At 42.6% G+C, this 16,718-nt stretch overlaps 1 protein-coding gene across 7 annotated transcripts in view; it reads left to right on the top strand.

Annotated features, from left to right (window-relative positions):
• Positions 1 to 4,775: 4,775 nt before the first annotated feature.
• Positions 4,776 to 16,718, top strand: part of RUFY3 (RUN and FYVE domain containing 3) — a 73,910-nt gene continuing 61,967 nt past the window's right edge. For 6 of the 7 annotated variants that reach the window (XR_011559569.1, XM_070756894.1, XM_070756891.1 and 3 more), the window contains exon 1: positions 4,776 to 5,276. Coding sequence is in view for 6 of the 7 variants with exons in the window: in XM_070756894.1 (XP_070612995.1) it covers positions 5,003 to 5,276 (274 nt within the window). In the remaining variant the exon portion in view is untranslated. The remainder of the gene's footprint in view (positions 5,277 to 16,718) is intronic. The other variant, XM_070756897.1, reaches the window with a different exon arrangement.

Below are 16,718 nucleotides of genomic sequence, written 5' to 3'. Positions count from 1 at the left end.
TGTGGTCGTATGTCGAGGACTACCCATACTGGCCTTGTCAAATCTAAGTTGCAACTTTCCATAAAAGTCTTCATGGAGTCAAGCTCCACTTGTTGGTTACTTCTGATACACGTCCATCAGTATTGGGTTCCTACCGGAACGGGAGGGGGAGCGCACGCTACAATGGTAGCGGAAATGGGGCTGCGCACACAGCTCTGGGTGACTGGCGGGTGTCACCCAGGAAGCAAAATCTTGAGAGGACACATATGCGTGAGATTTTGCCAATACCTTGCTTCCGCGCATGTGCAGAAAGCAAAATAAATCACTGAAATCTTGCGTGCATGCCTGCCCGCCAATCACCCGGAACCACCCGCGCATCAGCACCAGTAATGGCGGTAAGTTGCAACTTCCGCCTGATACCCGTGTATTATTTTTGGCCACAGTACAAATCCATTTTGCTGATGATTTCTTCTGTGGGACTTCATAATTATTTTTCAGTCTGATCTTGGATTTTGAATATTGGCTGGTAGTTTCCTAATCCAAGTACAGTACTAGTCAAGTTATCTTCTGCTAAGATTTTGTCCTAGAAAGTCTGATACTGCCACCTACTGAGACAACTGTATTATTACATCACATTAATCTTCAAATCATTTTCAGATGCAAGGGTCTCCAACCTTGGCAACTTTAAGACTTGTGGACTTCAACTCCCAGAATTCCTCAGTTGGCTGAGGAATTTTGGCAATTGAAGTCCACAAGTCTTAAAGTTGCCAAGGTTGGAGACCCTTGGTTTAAGCTAATTCCCCAAACCTTACAGCCGGAATCTAAACAGTCTCAAATCAAATCTTTATTAAATAAACCAGCATAATAGTGAAAAATTGTGGAAGACTCCTTTGGTTGGGTTATTTTTAGATTATGTTCTTAGTTAAAAGGGTATCTGTCAGTTCTATTTGCGATACTAAATGTTGCTGAAGAATTTGCAAAACAGAATTTGCTGTTAGTTTTTGTGGATTCTTGTTAAACTGCTCAAAATTATCCCCGTAATTTATCAGAAAATTTAAAAAAGCATAGGTCCCAGAAATTCTTACCAATTCAAAGTTAAATCCTGCAAAATTGTGCATTATTTCCTCACATTTTGAAAGGAATTTGGCAATCTTCTAATCCAACTCTACAGCATTGCTAATAGTTGTCCTGGTTTTGTTTAAAACCGTCCTGCAAACTTGAACCCACCATCTATCATCTCTTCCAGTTTTTGAAACTATTTTTTTCTTCTTGGTGCTATTCGTGGAATTAAGAGCATATCGGACATTGCAATGTGTCCTACTACATACTGGGAAAATCACCACTTACCAATTGTTAGATAACTAACATTGGACAGAGGTTGGGGAAAAAATTATAATGAGTTATTTGTGGGAAAGATCCAGATGATTTTTTTAAAAAATGAGCCAAGTAATATGTAATGGGGAAAGATAATTTCACAAGCTTAAGGACAGGGGTCTCCAAGCTTTTTACCCAGGGGGCCAGTTCACTGTCCCTCAGACTGCTGGAGGGCCGGACTATAAAAAAACCCTATGAACAAATCCCTATGCACACTGCACATACCTTATTTAAAGTAAAAAACAAAATGGGAACAAATACAATATTTAAAATAAAGAAGAAGCAATAAGTAATTAAGTAATTAATAATTAAGTAATAAAGTAATTTATACTTCTTTATTAACAAGTAAATTTAAACTTAAATCAACAAACTCCATTTCTCCTTCCTTCCTTCCCTCCCTCCCTCCTTCCTCTCCACTTCTCTCTTCCCTCTTCCTTTTCTCTCATGTTTCATTTTCCTCTCCCTCGTTCTTTCCCTCCATCATTTTCTCATTTTTCTCTTTCTCTCCCTCTCTCTCTCTTTCCATCTCTCCCTCTTCCTTTCTCTCTCCCTCTTTATCTCTGTACTGTTTTTATTATTGTTGTGAGCTGCCCCGAGTTTGTGGAGAGGGGCGGCATATAAATCCAATAAATCTAATCTAATCTAATCTCTCCCTTTTTCTTTCTCTTTCTCTTCTCTCTTTCTCTCACTCACTCTCATTCTAAATCTCCCTCTTTGTATCTCTCACACTTTCTCTCTCTCCCCCTCTCTCTATTTCTCCCTTTCTCTCCCTTCCTCTTCATTTCTCTTTCCCTCTCTATTTCTCCCTCTTATTATATCGATCGGTAAAATCTTGTGTGCTGCGGCAGGCCGGTTAAAAGACCTCAGCGGGCCGCATCCGGCCCACGGGCCGTAGTTTGGGGACCACTGCTTAAGGACATTGATTTATCTGGTATTGGGGCAAAACTTTTAATTTTGTCCAAGATTCCAGAAACAAGTTTTTTGGGGGGAAGTGGCATAGGACTTCAAATAATAAATGAAAAGTGAATTCAAGTGCAATAGAATGCAAATCTCATTATGTCTTGTAATGATTTTTGTGGGATTATAATTGTAACCTGAACACAATCTATGCTCCACCATCCATTAGCTGATTACTACGATATGAATGTTTACAAATTTAATATGCATTGAGTTGAATATTATTTAAATCAATGGGATAATATTGTTTGCTCAAAATTAAGTATTTCAGAGTTGCTAAAAGCTAAGTAAATGGTACCAAATACCTGCACAAAGTTATTTGGAAAGATTGCAGTATGTTACTCCTGTTGAGAATGGCTGCATAAATCATCTAATTAATTTTCCTATTTGTGTTCACTATTTGTCATGTTTATATTATTGTCACTGTTTATATTGTTAATTTATTTGCTGCCTCTCTTGCCACAGGGCTGCGGCTGTCCATCTTAAAGAGACCAGGTGAAGAACAATAAAACTACTAATATAGAAAAACTACTCTTTCAGTAAAATCATATTTTCTTACGTTTCTTATAATCTTTCCCCCAACTAACCTCAGATTGTGCCCCCTTGTTCTTGTGTTCATTTTCCTATTAAAAACACTTCCCTCCAGAACCTTATTAAACCCTTTCACATAGTTCAATGTTTCGATCATGTCCCTCCTTTGCCTTCTGTCCTCCAGACTATACAGATTGATGCTGCATATATAAATTTTATTATATAGATATTGATAATTGTAAGAGAATGGTTTATTTTTCCTCCTCTTAAAGTATAAGTTTACCTATTATTCTGATTTTGTTTGTTATTATTATTTTGTATTATAATATATTGTCCTTTTGTTTTGGATATATGTATTTTTTTTAAAAGAGAAATTTAGTAAAAACTATTTTTAAAAAAAGATGCTGCAAATGGTCCGAAATATGAAAAGGGGACATCGGTCACTTCCCCCACCCCTCAGCTCCCTTGTAAACTTGGGACGGTCACTAAACAAACCATTGTTGCCAAGGTTGGGAAACACTGCTCCAGACTATATAGATTGAGTTCATTAAGATGCTGCATATATAAATTTTATTATATATTGATAATTGTAATTGCCAAGGTTGGGAAACACTGCTCCAGACTATACAGATTGAGTTAAGATGCTGCATATATAAATTTTATTATATATTGATAATTGTAATAGAGAATGGTTTATTTTTCCTCCTCTTAAAGTATAAGTTTACCTATTATTCTGATTTTGTTTGTTGTTGTTATTTTGTATTTTTGTATTATATTATACAAAATATAATGTCCTTTTGTTTTGGATATATGTACTTTTTTTAAAAGAGAAATTTAGTAAAAACTAGTTTTAGATGCTGCAAATGGTCCAAAGTATGAAAAGGGGACATCGGTCACTTTTGTTTTCCTCAGCTCCCTTGTAAACTTGGGACGGTCACTAAACGAACCGTTGTTGCAAACTGAGGACTACCTGTACAGCAAAGAGAAAGGCAGTTCCCAAGAAATTAGAAAAAAAAATGTGAAAGGGGAAAAAAAACACCACACATACACCACTGGCACCTGACAGAAAAATATGAAAACTAATCGAGTGGCGGGGGAAGTATAGAGTGTGGGGGAAACTGTATAATTGGATAGGAAATTGGATAGGGAAAAAAATAAAATGAATTTATATTAAAGGGGAAAAATGGAGTAACAAAAACAGAATTGTAAAGTATTAATCGTTAAGTAAACTAATATGTATATATATAGGTATGTATAAATGTTTTATGTTGTTTGTTGGTATTATAATCAAAATAATAAATAATAAAATCTAAGTATTGCCCACAAGATCATATGCTGCAACGTTCTACCTGTCAATGACTACTTCAGCTTCAATCACAACAACACAAGAGCACGCCACAGATTGAAACTTAATGTTAACCGCTCCAAAGTTGACTGTAAAAAATACGACTTCAGCAACCAAATTGTCGAAGCCTGGAACTCATTACCTGACTCAGTAGTGTCAACCCCTAACCCCAAATATTTTTCCCTTAGACCATCCACGATTGACCTCTCCAGGTTCCTTAGAGGTCAGTAAGGGGCGTGCATAAGTGCACCAGTGTGCCTTCCGTCCCCTGTCCAATTGTCTCTCCTTATCTCCTTTATCTTTTCTTCCTTTCAAATATGTTCACCTATACTTTTATATCTTATCTTCTATTCTTTTCTTTACTTATATCATTACATATCTTTCTCTTCAATATGTATTATGTATTGGACAAAATAAATACATAAAATAAATGAATAAATAAATAATTTTTTTTTTTAAAAAGACCCGCGGCCTGCCCAGCAAACGAGGCTATTCCCTCATAGGGATCTCCTCAGATCCTGTCAGGCGATCCCGCCTCCTCGGCCTCGCTCTGCCCCGAGAGCCGCGCCGTGCGCTCCGGGGAGGAGCCGGGGCGCGCGCGCCGAGGAGGCCGGCCGAAGTCGAGGCCGGCTGGGCGGAGCTGGGCGAAGGGCCGGGTCAAGGCGAGGCTTTCCTCACACCTCAGGCCGGCTGGGCCCGAGCTGGGTTGATCCTCAGAGAGGCGGCGGCGACGGGGCGAAGTTGGCCGCGCGCGCGCGTGGAGACCTGACGCGCGCGCTTTGGAGAGGCCGAGGGGGACCCCACGCTTTGGCCGGCATGGAGAGCTCCGCCGGCCGCAGCGCCCAACGCCGGGAGGCCGGCGGGGAAGCAAACGGGGAGGAGGAGGAGGAAGAGGAGGAGGCGCCGCCGGACTCGCCCCCTTTTTTCCTGCTTTACCCCGGCCGGGGTGGAGGCGCCGCCAGCGCCGCGCCCGGAGCGCAACCCCAGAGCGCATGGCGCGCCGCGCCGCCGGGCCCCCGCGGAGTCCCGTTGCCCGTCCTGCTCAGCTACATCGGGCCGGAGCCCGCCCAGCCGCGGACCGGCAGCGCTCGTGAGTAACAGCTTCTCCCAACTCTTCTTCCCCGCCTGGGTGGGATCTGGGCTCCCATTATCCCCAGCGCGGGGTGGATATCTGGGTAGGGTGGTCTCTGGTGTCAAAGGGTTGGAGAGCCGGGCTCCACCGGTCCGTTGGTGCCTCTTTCTCGTTAGCGCACCCTGCTTCTCGACGCCCCACCAAACCGTTCAAGGGAAAATTCCCTACCTGCTTCCTCCTCTGTGTAATTTGTGTGAGAGAGAGAGAGAGAAAGAGGGAGGGAGAGAGAGAGAGAGAGTGCTTCTGTGATTCTTTTGTTTTAAATGATTTTTATTAGTTTAAAAAAACAAAACATAATCCGACCAAGACATCAAACTCAAAACATATTTACATTTCTGTTTCTTGGGTTTCCCCCTTTTTTGTGTGTGTTAACAATTATCCTGTTTCCTTGTTTCCTTCAATCCAATTGTAAAATTCCCCCCATATGGTATAATATGTGTTTCTGTGGATGTCCTCGCCCCTTTTTTGGGGGGAATCTTCATCAAAGCCTGGGTGAGAATTGACTATCCTCCCTCCTCACTTGCCCTTCTTGTGTGTGTGTGTGTGTGTGTGTGTGTGTGTGTGTGTGTGTAACTGCATACAGTGATACCTTGTCTTACAAACTTAATTGGTTCCAGGACGAGATTCTTAAGGTGAAAAGTTTGTAAGACGAAACAATGTTTCCCATAGGAATCAATGGAAAATCGATTAATGCGTGCAAGCCCAAAATTCACCCCTTTTGCCAGCCGAAGCACCCGTTTTTTGCGCTGCTGGGAATCCCCTTGAGGCGCCCCTCCATGGGAAACCCCACCTCCGGACTTCTGTGTTTTTGCGATGCTTCAGGGGAATCCCAGCATCGCAAAAACGAGCGCTTCGCTGGCAACGGAAGTCCAGAGGTGGGGTTTCCCAGCAAAGGGAGCATCAGTGAAATCGCAGCATCGCAAAAACACCGAAGTCCTCAAAATCCCACCTCCGGACCTCTGTGTTTTTGCAATGCTGTGATTTCACTGAGGCTCCCCTTGCTGGGAAACTCCACCTCTGGACTTCCGTTGCCAGCGAAGCGCCCGTTTTTGCACTACTGGGATTCCCCTGCAGTATCACAAAAACACGGAAGTCCAGAGGTGGGGTTTCCCATGGAGGGGATCCTCAGGGAATCCCAGCAGCACAAAAACGGGTGCTTCGCTGGCAACAGAAGTCCGGAGGCGGGGCATCCCAGCAGTGGTGGTGGGTTTGTAAGGTGAAAATAGTTTGTAAGAAGAGGCAAAAAAATCTTAAACCCCGGGTTTGTATCTTGAAAAGTTTGTATGACGAGGCGTTTGTAAGACTATTTGTCCTTTCTTTATATCTCTATCTATCTATCTATCTATCTATCTATCTATCTATCTATCTATCTATCTATCTCTCTCTATCTATACCTCTCTCTCTCTCTCTCTCTCTCTCTCTCTCTATCTATCTATCTATCTATCTATCTATTATCTATCTATCTATCTATTTTTCTCCACATTGAAGTCATACACAACATCACACATACCCGTTCAATTTTGTCAATATCTTTTTGTTTCCCCAAGTGCATTATTTTACATTTGGAAACCTTAAACTGCAGTTTCCATTGCTTTGACCATTTATCTAGTAAAGCTAAATCATTTGCCATATTACAGACGCCTCCGGGAATATCAACCCTATTGCACACTTTAGAGTCATCGGCAAATAGGCAAACCTTCCCTACCAAACCTTCCCCTTTCCCATTGGTTTCCCATTAATAAAATTAACTACCGATTTAATACTAGGTACTAGTATGGGATCAATGTGGCAAAGAGGAGAGATCACATCAAAAGGGAAGCGCGGTTAAGAATCTTCCAAGTTTTCGTTTTGGCGCCTTCCTTGACTTAAGATAGAACACATATGCTCTCCACTTCAGTTCCTCCGAACTGTTTCACAAAAATAAACGTCTGATTCACCAACAGTTGGTCCAAATTAGCCTGCTGCTTCTTTCACTCCTCAAGCGTAGGAGAAACATGATATCTGACTGGTAAAACTTGTATTTCAACTGCCAGGCAGCTTCTTAATGGGCATCTGTTTGTCTCTTACAAGCATCTCAGGCAAACCTCCTTCTTTGCAGCCCTAATTGGTCATTGTTTCCTTGGTGTCCTTGGGGATTGGGAGGCAGAGAAGTCGAATTAAATAAAGAAATAATAAACAATACAGTAATACCTCGTCTTACGAACCTAATTGGTTCCCGGGGGAGGTTCGTAAGGCGAAAAGTTCGTACGTTCGTAGGAAACAATGTAAAATGAATTAATGCGTGCAACGAGAAAAAACCCACAAAAAACCGCCGCCACCCGGCTGTCACCTTTTAAAACAGCCGGGTGCTTCTGAGCGTTCTCCCAATGCTGAACCCAGAAGTTCGGCAAAAGTTCGGGTTCGGGTGGCCGCCGAGAAGCCCCGCCGCCCGGCTGTCGTCTTTTGAAACAGCCGGGGGGCTTCTCGGTGGCCTCCCGAACGCCGAACCCGGAAGTTCTGGTTTGGCGTTTGGGTTCAGGAGGACGCCGAGAAGACCCCCGGCTGTTTCAAAAAGCGACAGCCGGGCGGCGGGGTTTTGCTGCGGCGGCGGCGGCGGGTTCGTAAGAAGGAAAAAGTTCGTAAGAAGAGGCAAAAAATTTCCGAACCCCGGGTTCGTATCTCGGGTTGTTTGTATGGCGAGGGGTTTGTATCATGAGGTACCACTGTATTAATTACTTTTATTGTTTATTCATCACCATCTTTTAATGATCCCATTAATCCAGTGATTCTCAACCTTTATAATGCCGCGACCCCTTAATACAGTTCCTCATGTTGTGGTGGCCCCCAGCCATAAGTCGAGCGCCAATTCCCCCAACAGAGCTTGAAGGATGCCGCAGCGGTGCATGGAAGGAAAAATACCGCCAAAATCTCACGCATGCACATGAACTGGAGTGCATAGCGCACTGGTAGCGGCGGTGAGTGCAACCCGCCGTTGCGCGCAATCCACCCGTGATCACCATTTGTAACTTTCCCAGCCGGCTTCCGACAAGCAAAGTCAGTGCGGGGAAGCCAGATTCACTTAGTGACATTATGTTTCATTTAGCAACTGTAGCAAAAAAAAAAAGGTCATAAAACAGGGTGCATCGAGTTGCTTTGCTTAGCAATGGAAATTTTGGGCTCAGCTGTAGTTGCAAGTCAAGAACTACCTTCACGTTAAGGCCTGATTTACCTTTTAAAGAGGAATTTTCGAATCTAGAAAGAAAAGGAAACTTTCATTCCGTGGATAAATTCATGTGGTGTTATTCGCGTTTGGGTTTCTTCTACATTCCTACATCCTACATTAAGTTTCTTCTATATTAAATTCAGTTCCTGTGGATTTACCAACTACGTCTGCTGGACGTTTGTTCCAAGTATCTACTACTCTTTCAGTAAAATAATATTTTATTTTTATTTATTTATTTTGTCCAATACACAATAATACACAATGAAGGTTATAGAGGATATAGTAGAGAAGAAATACGAGATATAGGAGAGACTATAGGACAGGGGACGAAAGGCACTCTGGTGCGCTTATGTACGCCCCTTACTGACCTCTTAGGAATCTGGAGAGGTCAACCGTGGAGAGTCTAAGGGTAAAATGTTGTGGGTTAGGGGATGATACTACAGAGTCCGATAATGAGTTCCACGCTTCGACAACACGATTACTAGTTATATTTTTTACAGTCAAGTTTGGAGCGGTTAATATTGAGCTTGAATCTGTTGCGTGCTCTTGTGTTGTTGTGGTTGAAGCGGAAGTAGTCTTTGACAGGCAGGACATTGCAGCATATGATCTTGTGGGCAATACTTAGATCATGTTTAAGGCGTCGTAGTTCTAAGCTTTCAAGACCCAGGATTGTAAGTCTAGTTTCGTAGGCTATTCTATTACAGGTAGAGGAGTGAAGGGCTCTTCTTGTGAAGTATCTTTGAACATTTTCAAGGGTATTAATGTCTGAGATGCAATTTTCTCACGTTGCTTCTGATCTTTCCCCCATCTAATCTCAGATTGTGCCTCCTTGTTCTTGTGTTCACTTTCCTATTAAAGACATTTCCCTCCTGAACCTTTAACATATTAAAATGTTTAACATATTTAAATGTTTCGATCATGTCCCCCCTTTCCTTTCTGTCCTCCAGACTATACAGATTGAGTTCCTGAAGTTTTTCCTGATAAGTTTTATGCTTTACACCTTCCCCCATTTTTGTAGCCCGTCTTTGGACCCGTTCAATTTGATCCATCTCTTTTTGTAGGTGAGGTCTCCAGAGCTGGACACAGTATTCCAAATGTGGTCTCACCAGCACTCTATATAACGGGATCACAATCTCCCTCTTCCTGCTTGTTATACCTCTAACTATGCAGCCATGCGTTCTACTCGCTTTCCCTACTATGTTCCCATTACTACCATCCATCTACTGCAGTGATGGCAAAACTTTTTCCCCCCAGATGCCATAATCGTATGTGTGCGCTCAGCCGGGAATTCCACTTACTGGTCGCTAGCGGTGCGCTCTCCCAGACCGTTGTGGGCATGTGCGCGCCTATCGACACAAGATTTAGCTTCAGCACATGCGCAGCAAATGAAATCTCGCACGAGGACGCTCTCGCGCAGGAAATTTTGCCTATTTTCGGTTATTTTTTTTGCTTCCGCCCATGCGCAGAAGCAAAAAATTTTTTTGCTGAAAATCGGCAAACATTCGTGCGCGAGAGCGTCCTCGTGTGAGATTTTGTTAGCTGCGCATGAACAGAACCCAAATCTTGCGCAGGTACAAGAGTCGGGGTCGTGGGGATGCTTACGCATCTCCATTTCCGTTATCGGAACCCCGATCACAGCTTTACCGGCCGCAACCTGTTGTGGTTAGCTTTCACCCAGCTCCTGCCCCAAGGACTATGGATGTGGGGGACATATCCACATGCTGCAGGCCTGTTTTGCCCCCCCCATTGAATCTGCTGATGAAGGCTCCTCTGACCAAGAAGACATGAGTGACAGGGAGGAGGAGAGTGTGGCAGACAGCTCAGAAGGAGATCAATTATCTAGCTCCTCCTTGGATTCGGAACAAGAGTTAATGATACAGCCACGCATGCGGAGAGCGATGCATAGGCAGCAACAACTGAGAGATTATTATCAAAGAAAATGAGGCCACCTGTGGTTGGGTGGGGCTGTGGTCATTAGTGAGGCTGCTATAAATAGCAGCCTGTGGATTTGGCCATTGTGGAGGATTATCTGATTGTTGTGTTTCGTGACTGCTTTACTGACTTTGACTTTTTGTGTGCTGATTTTTCCCTGCTTTGAAACTAAACCAGAGCAAAGTGTGTTTCACTTTGTGAAAGAAGAAGGACTGTGAATGGCCTTACAGCTGCAAGCTAAGTATCTCAGGACTGATAAGGGACTTGTACCAATTACCAGTTTGTTTGGAGTCGAGTGCTCTTGGCTATACCAAAAGAGGGCTTAGTTTAAGTGAATTTTCATTATAAAGAACACTGTTTTGAATTTTCAAACATGTGTGTGTCTGAAATTTGTACCTGTGAATTTTTGGGAGGATTCTACCAGAGAGCCCGACAGAACAGTAGCATGGCTTGATTTTCAAGTTCTGTACAAATTCTATATAAAGCCTCGATTTGCCCAAAGCATTTTTTGCTGCCTAAACTGGTGCATAAAGTAGTCAGGTAGCTTTAAAGTGTTTTGACAGTCCATGTCAAAACTAATGCCGGTAATGCGCTTTTCTGCTGAGGAATTAATTTTATTGCTATTTTAAGTACCAGGAAAATATTTCTTTTCAGGGGATTTGCATCTCGAAATCGGGAAACTTTAAGCTCTTCACGGCTGGGGTGTTTGAGAGCGAAAATTAATCAGATAAAAGTGCAAAGTTGACGGGGCAAAATCTTCTCTTTCATGTGGGCGGGTCGGTGAGTTTGGGAATCTAGGGGAAGGCCAAGCCAAGCTTGGAGAAAGATAGAAGACAGAGGAAAAGAGGAAAAGAAAGGAAGGGAACATTAAAGGACAACTGAAGAAGAGAGAGTCCCAAAGTAGAAGGAAGTGTGAGAAAGAAACTCAAAATTACCGCGCCTTGATTTTGTTGGGTACGGTCCAAAAGTAATGCAATTATTTTTTTTTAAAGTAATTTATTGAACAGATTTGCACAAACACTTAAAATTCTTCGAAGTACTGTCCTTGGGCCTCTACACATTTTTTCCAGCGACTCTGCTATGACTGGTACGTGCCCTGGAAGGCATCTTCGGGGATCTGTCGCAAGGTCTTCATCACGGCTGATTGGATCTCTTTTATGGATGATTTTTAAAAATCATTTAAAATTATTTTAAAAATTAATTAAAAAATTATTTAAAAAAATTATTTAAAAATAAAAAATACAATACAGTGATCCCTCGATTTTCGCGATCTCGATTATCGCGAAACGCTATACCACGGTTTTTCAAAAAATATTAATTAAAAAATACTCCACGGTTTTTTTGCTATACCACGGTTTTTCCCACCCGATGACGTCATACGTCATCACCAAGAGTCACTTCTCTGTCTCTTTCTCTTTCTTTCCTGTCATTCTCTGCTTCAATCATTTTCTCATTTCTCTTTTTTTCTCCCCTTTTTTCTATCATTTCTCTCTCTCTTCCTTCCACTCTTCTCTCTCTCTCTTTCTTCCTCTCTCTCACTGTCTTCCTTCCTTTCTCATCTTTCTTTCTCTCTCTCTTTCTCTATCTTGCTTCTTCCTCTCTCACACTCTCTTCCTCCCTCTCTCATCTCTTTCTTTCCTTCTCTCTCTTTCTCTATCTCTCCCCCTCTTGCTCTCGAGCGGCAAACGGCAGCCGGGCGGGCGGGTGAACGGGCGAGCGGCAAATGGTGGCCGGCCGGCCGGGTGAATGGGCGAGCGGCAAACGGCGGCCGGGCGGCCGGCGTGAACAGGCGAGCGAGTGGCCGGGCGGGTGAACGGGCGAGCGGCGAGCGAGCAGCCGGGCGGGTGAATGGGCGAGCGGCGAGCGAGCAGCCAGGCGGGCGAGCGGCGAATGGTGGGCGGGCGGGTGCTGGGGGGGCGGGGGCAGCCAGCATTCAAAGCAATCTGTCGGCTTCCGCACTCTCGTCGCTCCCCGCCTCCACCATCTGCGCATGCGCGGCCATGGAAAAAAAGGCGCGCATGCGCAGATGGTGTTTTTACTTCCGCACCACTATACTGCGGAAAATCGATTATCGCGAGAGGTCTTGGAACGCAACCCTCGCGATAATCGAGGGATCACTGTACAATAAAATGCAAATTTAAGTGGCTCTTCTTCCACAGACATTGGAAATGAAGAATCATCATGTTCTGAGAGGGCCAGAATCATTGTTTTGAAGTGGAAAGCGTTTGAATGTAAAATATTTTGTATAGTGATACCTTGTCTTACAAACGCCTCGTCATACAAACTTTTCGAGATACAAACCTGGGGTTTAAGATTTTTTTGCCTCTTCTTACAAACTATTTTCACCTTACAAACCCACCACTCCCCTCCATGGGAAACCTCACCTCTGGACCTCCGTGTTTTTGTGATGCTGCAGGGGAATCCCAGCAGCGCAAAAACGGGTGCTTCGCTGGCAATGGAAGTCCGGAGGTGGGGTTTCCCAGCAAGGGGAGCCTCAGTGAAATCGCAGCATCGCAAAAACACAGAGGTCCGGAGGTGGGGTTTTGAGGACTTCAGTGTTTTTGCGATGCTGCGATTTCACTGATGCTCTCTTCGCTGGGAAACCCCACCTCCGGATATCCGTTGCCAATGAAGCGCTCGTTTTTGTGATGCTGGGATTCCCCTGCAGCATCACAAAAACACAGAAGTCCAGAGGTGGGGTTTCCCATGGAGGGGAGCCTCAGGGGAATCCCAGCAAAGCAAAAACGGGCGCTTCGGCTGGCAAAAGGGGTGAATTTTGGGCTTGCACGCATTAATCGCTTTTCCATTGATTCCTATGGGAAACATTGTTTCGTCTTACAAACTTTTCACCTTAAGAACCTCATCCCAGAACCAATTAAGTTTGTAAGACGAGGTATCACTGTGCATCACTACTAGTAAGATGTGAGATAGCAGAGATCGGAGATAGCGCTGAAAAAACCCCCAAACTGAAGCCAAATGAAATAATACTGTTATGAAGCAACAAGAAGTTTCTGTAATTAGATAATAAACATTACGTCCAGCTTCTAGCACCTGTTCCTGAATTCTAATCCTTGAATACCCTTGAGCCAAAGAATGCACTGATGTATTTTCCCACCTGTATTAGTGAAACACAGGTAAAGAGAATGACGAATAAAGGGAAGATTACCTACGCTGAACCAAAATCAGAGCATATATTTATTTCTGATATATAACAATTTTAATGTATGCTTCTGATTAAACGAATTTCTGTGGACGTAATTCCTAGGGAAAATTTTTACATCGTAGAAAGCCAATACTAATGAAATTATACTCTATGATATTCACCATTCTCTCACTGAATTACTTGGTTATAATTCTTGTGCTAAGAGTCCTTTAATTGTAAACTGTGGGAACTGAGCTTACTACAAAAACAAAGCTGGAACCTTAGCATATTTTTAATCTGCAGGGTCTTAATGGGCTGGAAATTATCTCCTACTTTATGGAAAGTGGCGTGGCATTGGATTTGTGAAAGATTACAGGTAGTCCTAATTTCCGTAGCTCACTAAGACAGTTGTTAAGTGAATTTTGCTCCATTTTACGACCTTTTATTTACACACTTGTTAAGTGAATCCCTGCAGTTGTTAATTGATTTTGCTTGTCAGAAGTCGCAAAAGCACTAGAGTGCCTTCCAAACCCTGTCCTACTGTCTCTCTTATATCCCATATATCTTCTCTTCTATCCCTATATCTTTCTTCTATTCTCTCATTGATTTATTTTATCCTATACTCTCTCTTCTATTCTATCTCTAATTCTATTTCCTCGAAGATGTCCTCTATTACATTCATTGTGTATTATTGTGTATTGGACAAAATAAATAAATAATTATATTATAAATTATAATTACAGTACATATTATACTATATTATATTATATATTATATATTATATTATATATATATAATTATATATTATAACTGGAACAACTGGTTGGACCGACCTCCGTGGGCCGATCACAGACAGCAGGCGGGCCGCATCCGGCCCTCGGGCCGCATCTTGCCCATGTCTGCTTTAGACGGTATTGTGATATGGTTTTTGAGAGCAAAAACGGGCCATAGGAGGGGAAACGTGCCGCCCCTCCATGCTTCATTTTAGGTCTAGTAGGCCTCCCTGTAGCCTCCGGGGAGCAAAAATGGGCCATTGGGGAGGGGGTGCCACATCCCCCACACCTTGCTTCCCTGTTGACTTTGCTTGTCAGAAGGTCGCAAAGGGTGATCGTGTGACCTTGGGACACTGCAACCGTCATCAATATGAGTCACAAGTGTCTATTTTTTGACCATAGGGATGCTGCAATAGTTGTCAGTGTAAAAAGTTGTAAGTCACTTTTTTCAACACTGTTGTAGCTTCGGTCACTAAATGAACTGTTGTGAGTCGAGAAGTAGCTGCATATTTACTTCAAGCATATTCTTAATAGTAGATTCAAGCAAGATCTACGATGACTTTGGAATAACCATCTTATTTATTTTTATTTATTTATTTATTTGGTTGGGTTTCCATGCCGCCCTTCCCTGTAGACTCAGAGCGGCTTACAAAACAGGAATAAAATGTACAAAAATACAACGCATGAGAAACCCAAGCATAAACTCTGATACTAAAACTCCAGGGTTATTAAAAACTAAACACCCATCTTATTATCCATATTAGTCTTTTATTCTCTGTATGAAGTGTCTTTCGATCATTCCATATACATCCATTGATAACTTCTTCTAGGGTCACCATATCTCAGTTTTTATGAAAATAATTCCAGGTTAAACATAATAAGCAGTAACGAGTGTCTCCAGGAAGTGGAAATTGAAGTCTCTTTTTCTGTATTATTCTCATGGGATAATAAATCTGTTTACAGTAACTGCAAACTGAGGTGAAAATTTATGCTACAGGCTGAGGTAAAATTTTACCTCAGTCTGTAGCACAAAGATCACAGGTACAAGAGAACAGATCAGTGAGATTTGTACTACAGACTGAGGTAAAATTTTACCTCAGTCTGTAGTACAAATCTCACTGATCTGTTCTCTTGTACCTGTGATCTTTTCAGACTAAACAGCATTAGCTACAAAATACGCCGTCACCCACTTTGCAAACATGCTGTGGTTAGAATCGGTCCATTACTCAGCTTGCAAATAATATGTGTATACCAAGCGATGGGTATTTTGTTGAATCGCTTCTCAATATATTTTTTTCTCTGACGTTGGTGCTAATTCCGTACCAAACAGATGCATTAAAAGGGAACACAGTATCCCCGTTCAGAAAATGGACCTCTTTGCAAAAGAATAAGCATGTGTGCTAAAGATGTTTTTGAAACTGGTAAACATCTGAGGTTGAATCCCTAAGGTGCTTTATTTCAGCAGGCAACTGGACTTTCTTGGTTTTTTTTCTTTTGAAGACATTTCTTTTCTCATTCAAGAAGCTTCTTCGGCTCTGACAGGATAGTGTGGAATGGAAGAATTTGTATTCCTTGCAGACAGCTGGTCATTTTCATCCTTTTTTTGGAGGGTCACTGAAGCACTTGGAGATTTTTTAATTTATTATTAGAGTTGACCTTGCAGGTCATCGAGTCCGACCCCCTGCTCAAGCAGGAAACCCTACAAGTCCAGATAGGCAATATCCACGGCACCACCTTGATCCAACACCTTTGTGACATAGTCAAAGAAATAAATGAGATTAGTCGGACATGATTTGCCTTCAGTAAAGCCATGCTGATTTGGGTCCAATAAGTTATTGTTTTTTAGGTGCTGATTTATCCTCTTTTTCAGTAGAGTCTCCATCATTTTAACGACAACTGATGTCAAGCTAACTGGCCTGTAGTTACCAGCTTCTTCTCTACTGCCCTTCTTGTGGATAGGCACAACACTGGCCATTCTCCAATCCTCAGGAACATCTCCTGTTAACAGGGATTGGTTAAACAAATCAGTCAGGGGGGTAGCAATGACCGATCTGAGTTCTTTAAGAACTCTGGGGTGGATGCCATCTGGACCCATTGCCTTATTTATCTTTAATCGTTCAAGTTCTTATGATTATTCAATCATAAACATCATCATCATCATTATTATTATTATTTAGATTTGTATGCCGCCCTTCTCCGAAGACTTGGGGCAGCTCACAAATGGCTCTTGTAGTCTGCAATTTCTTTTTCCCCCCCTCTGGAAATCCATTCCTTACACCCACACCATTCAAAGGGTGTTAGGTTGACAGCAAAACACATGTTTGTGTATCCCTTTGTGCCTGCAGGCGGGT

The sequence above is a fragment of the Erythrolamprus reginae genome, chromosome 7, assembly GCF_031021105.1.
Source record: "Erythrolamprus reginae isolate rEryReg1 chromosome 7, rEryReg1.hap1, whole genome shotgun sequence".
Lineage (NCBI taxonomy): Eukaryota > Metazoa > Chordata > Lepidosauria > Squamata > Dipsadidae > Erythrolamprus > Erythrolamprus reginae.
The sequence above is the reverse complement of the archived record's forward strand: the minus strand, read 5'-3'. Positions and strand labels throughout refer to the sequence as shown.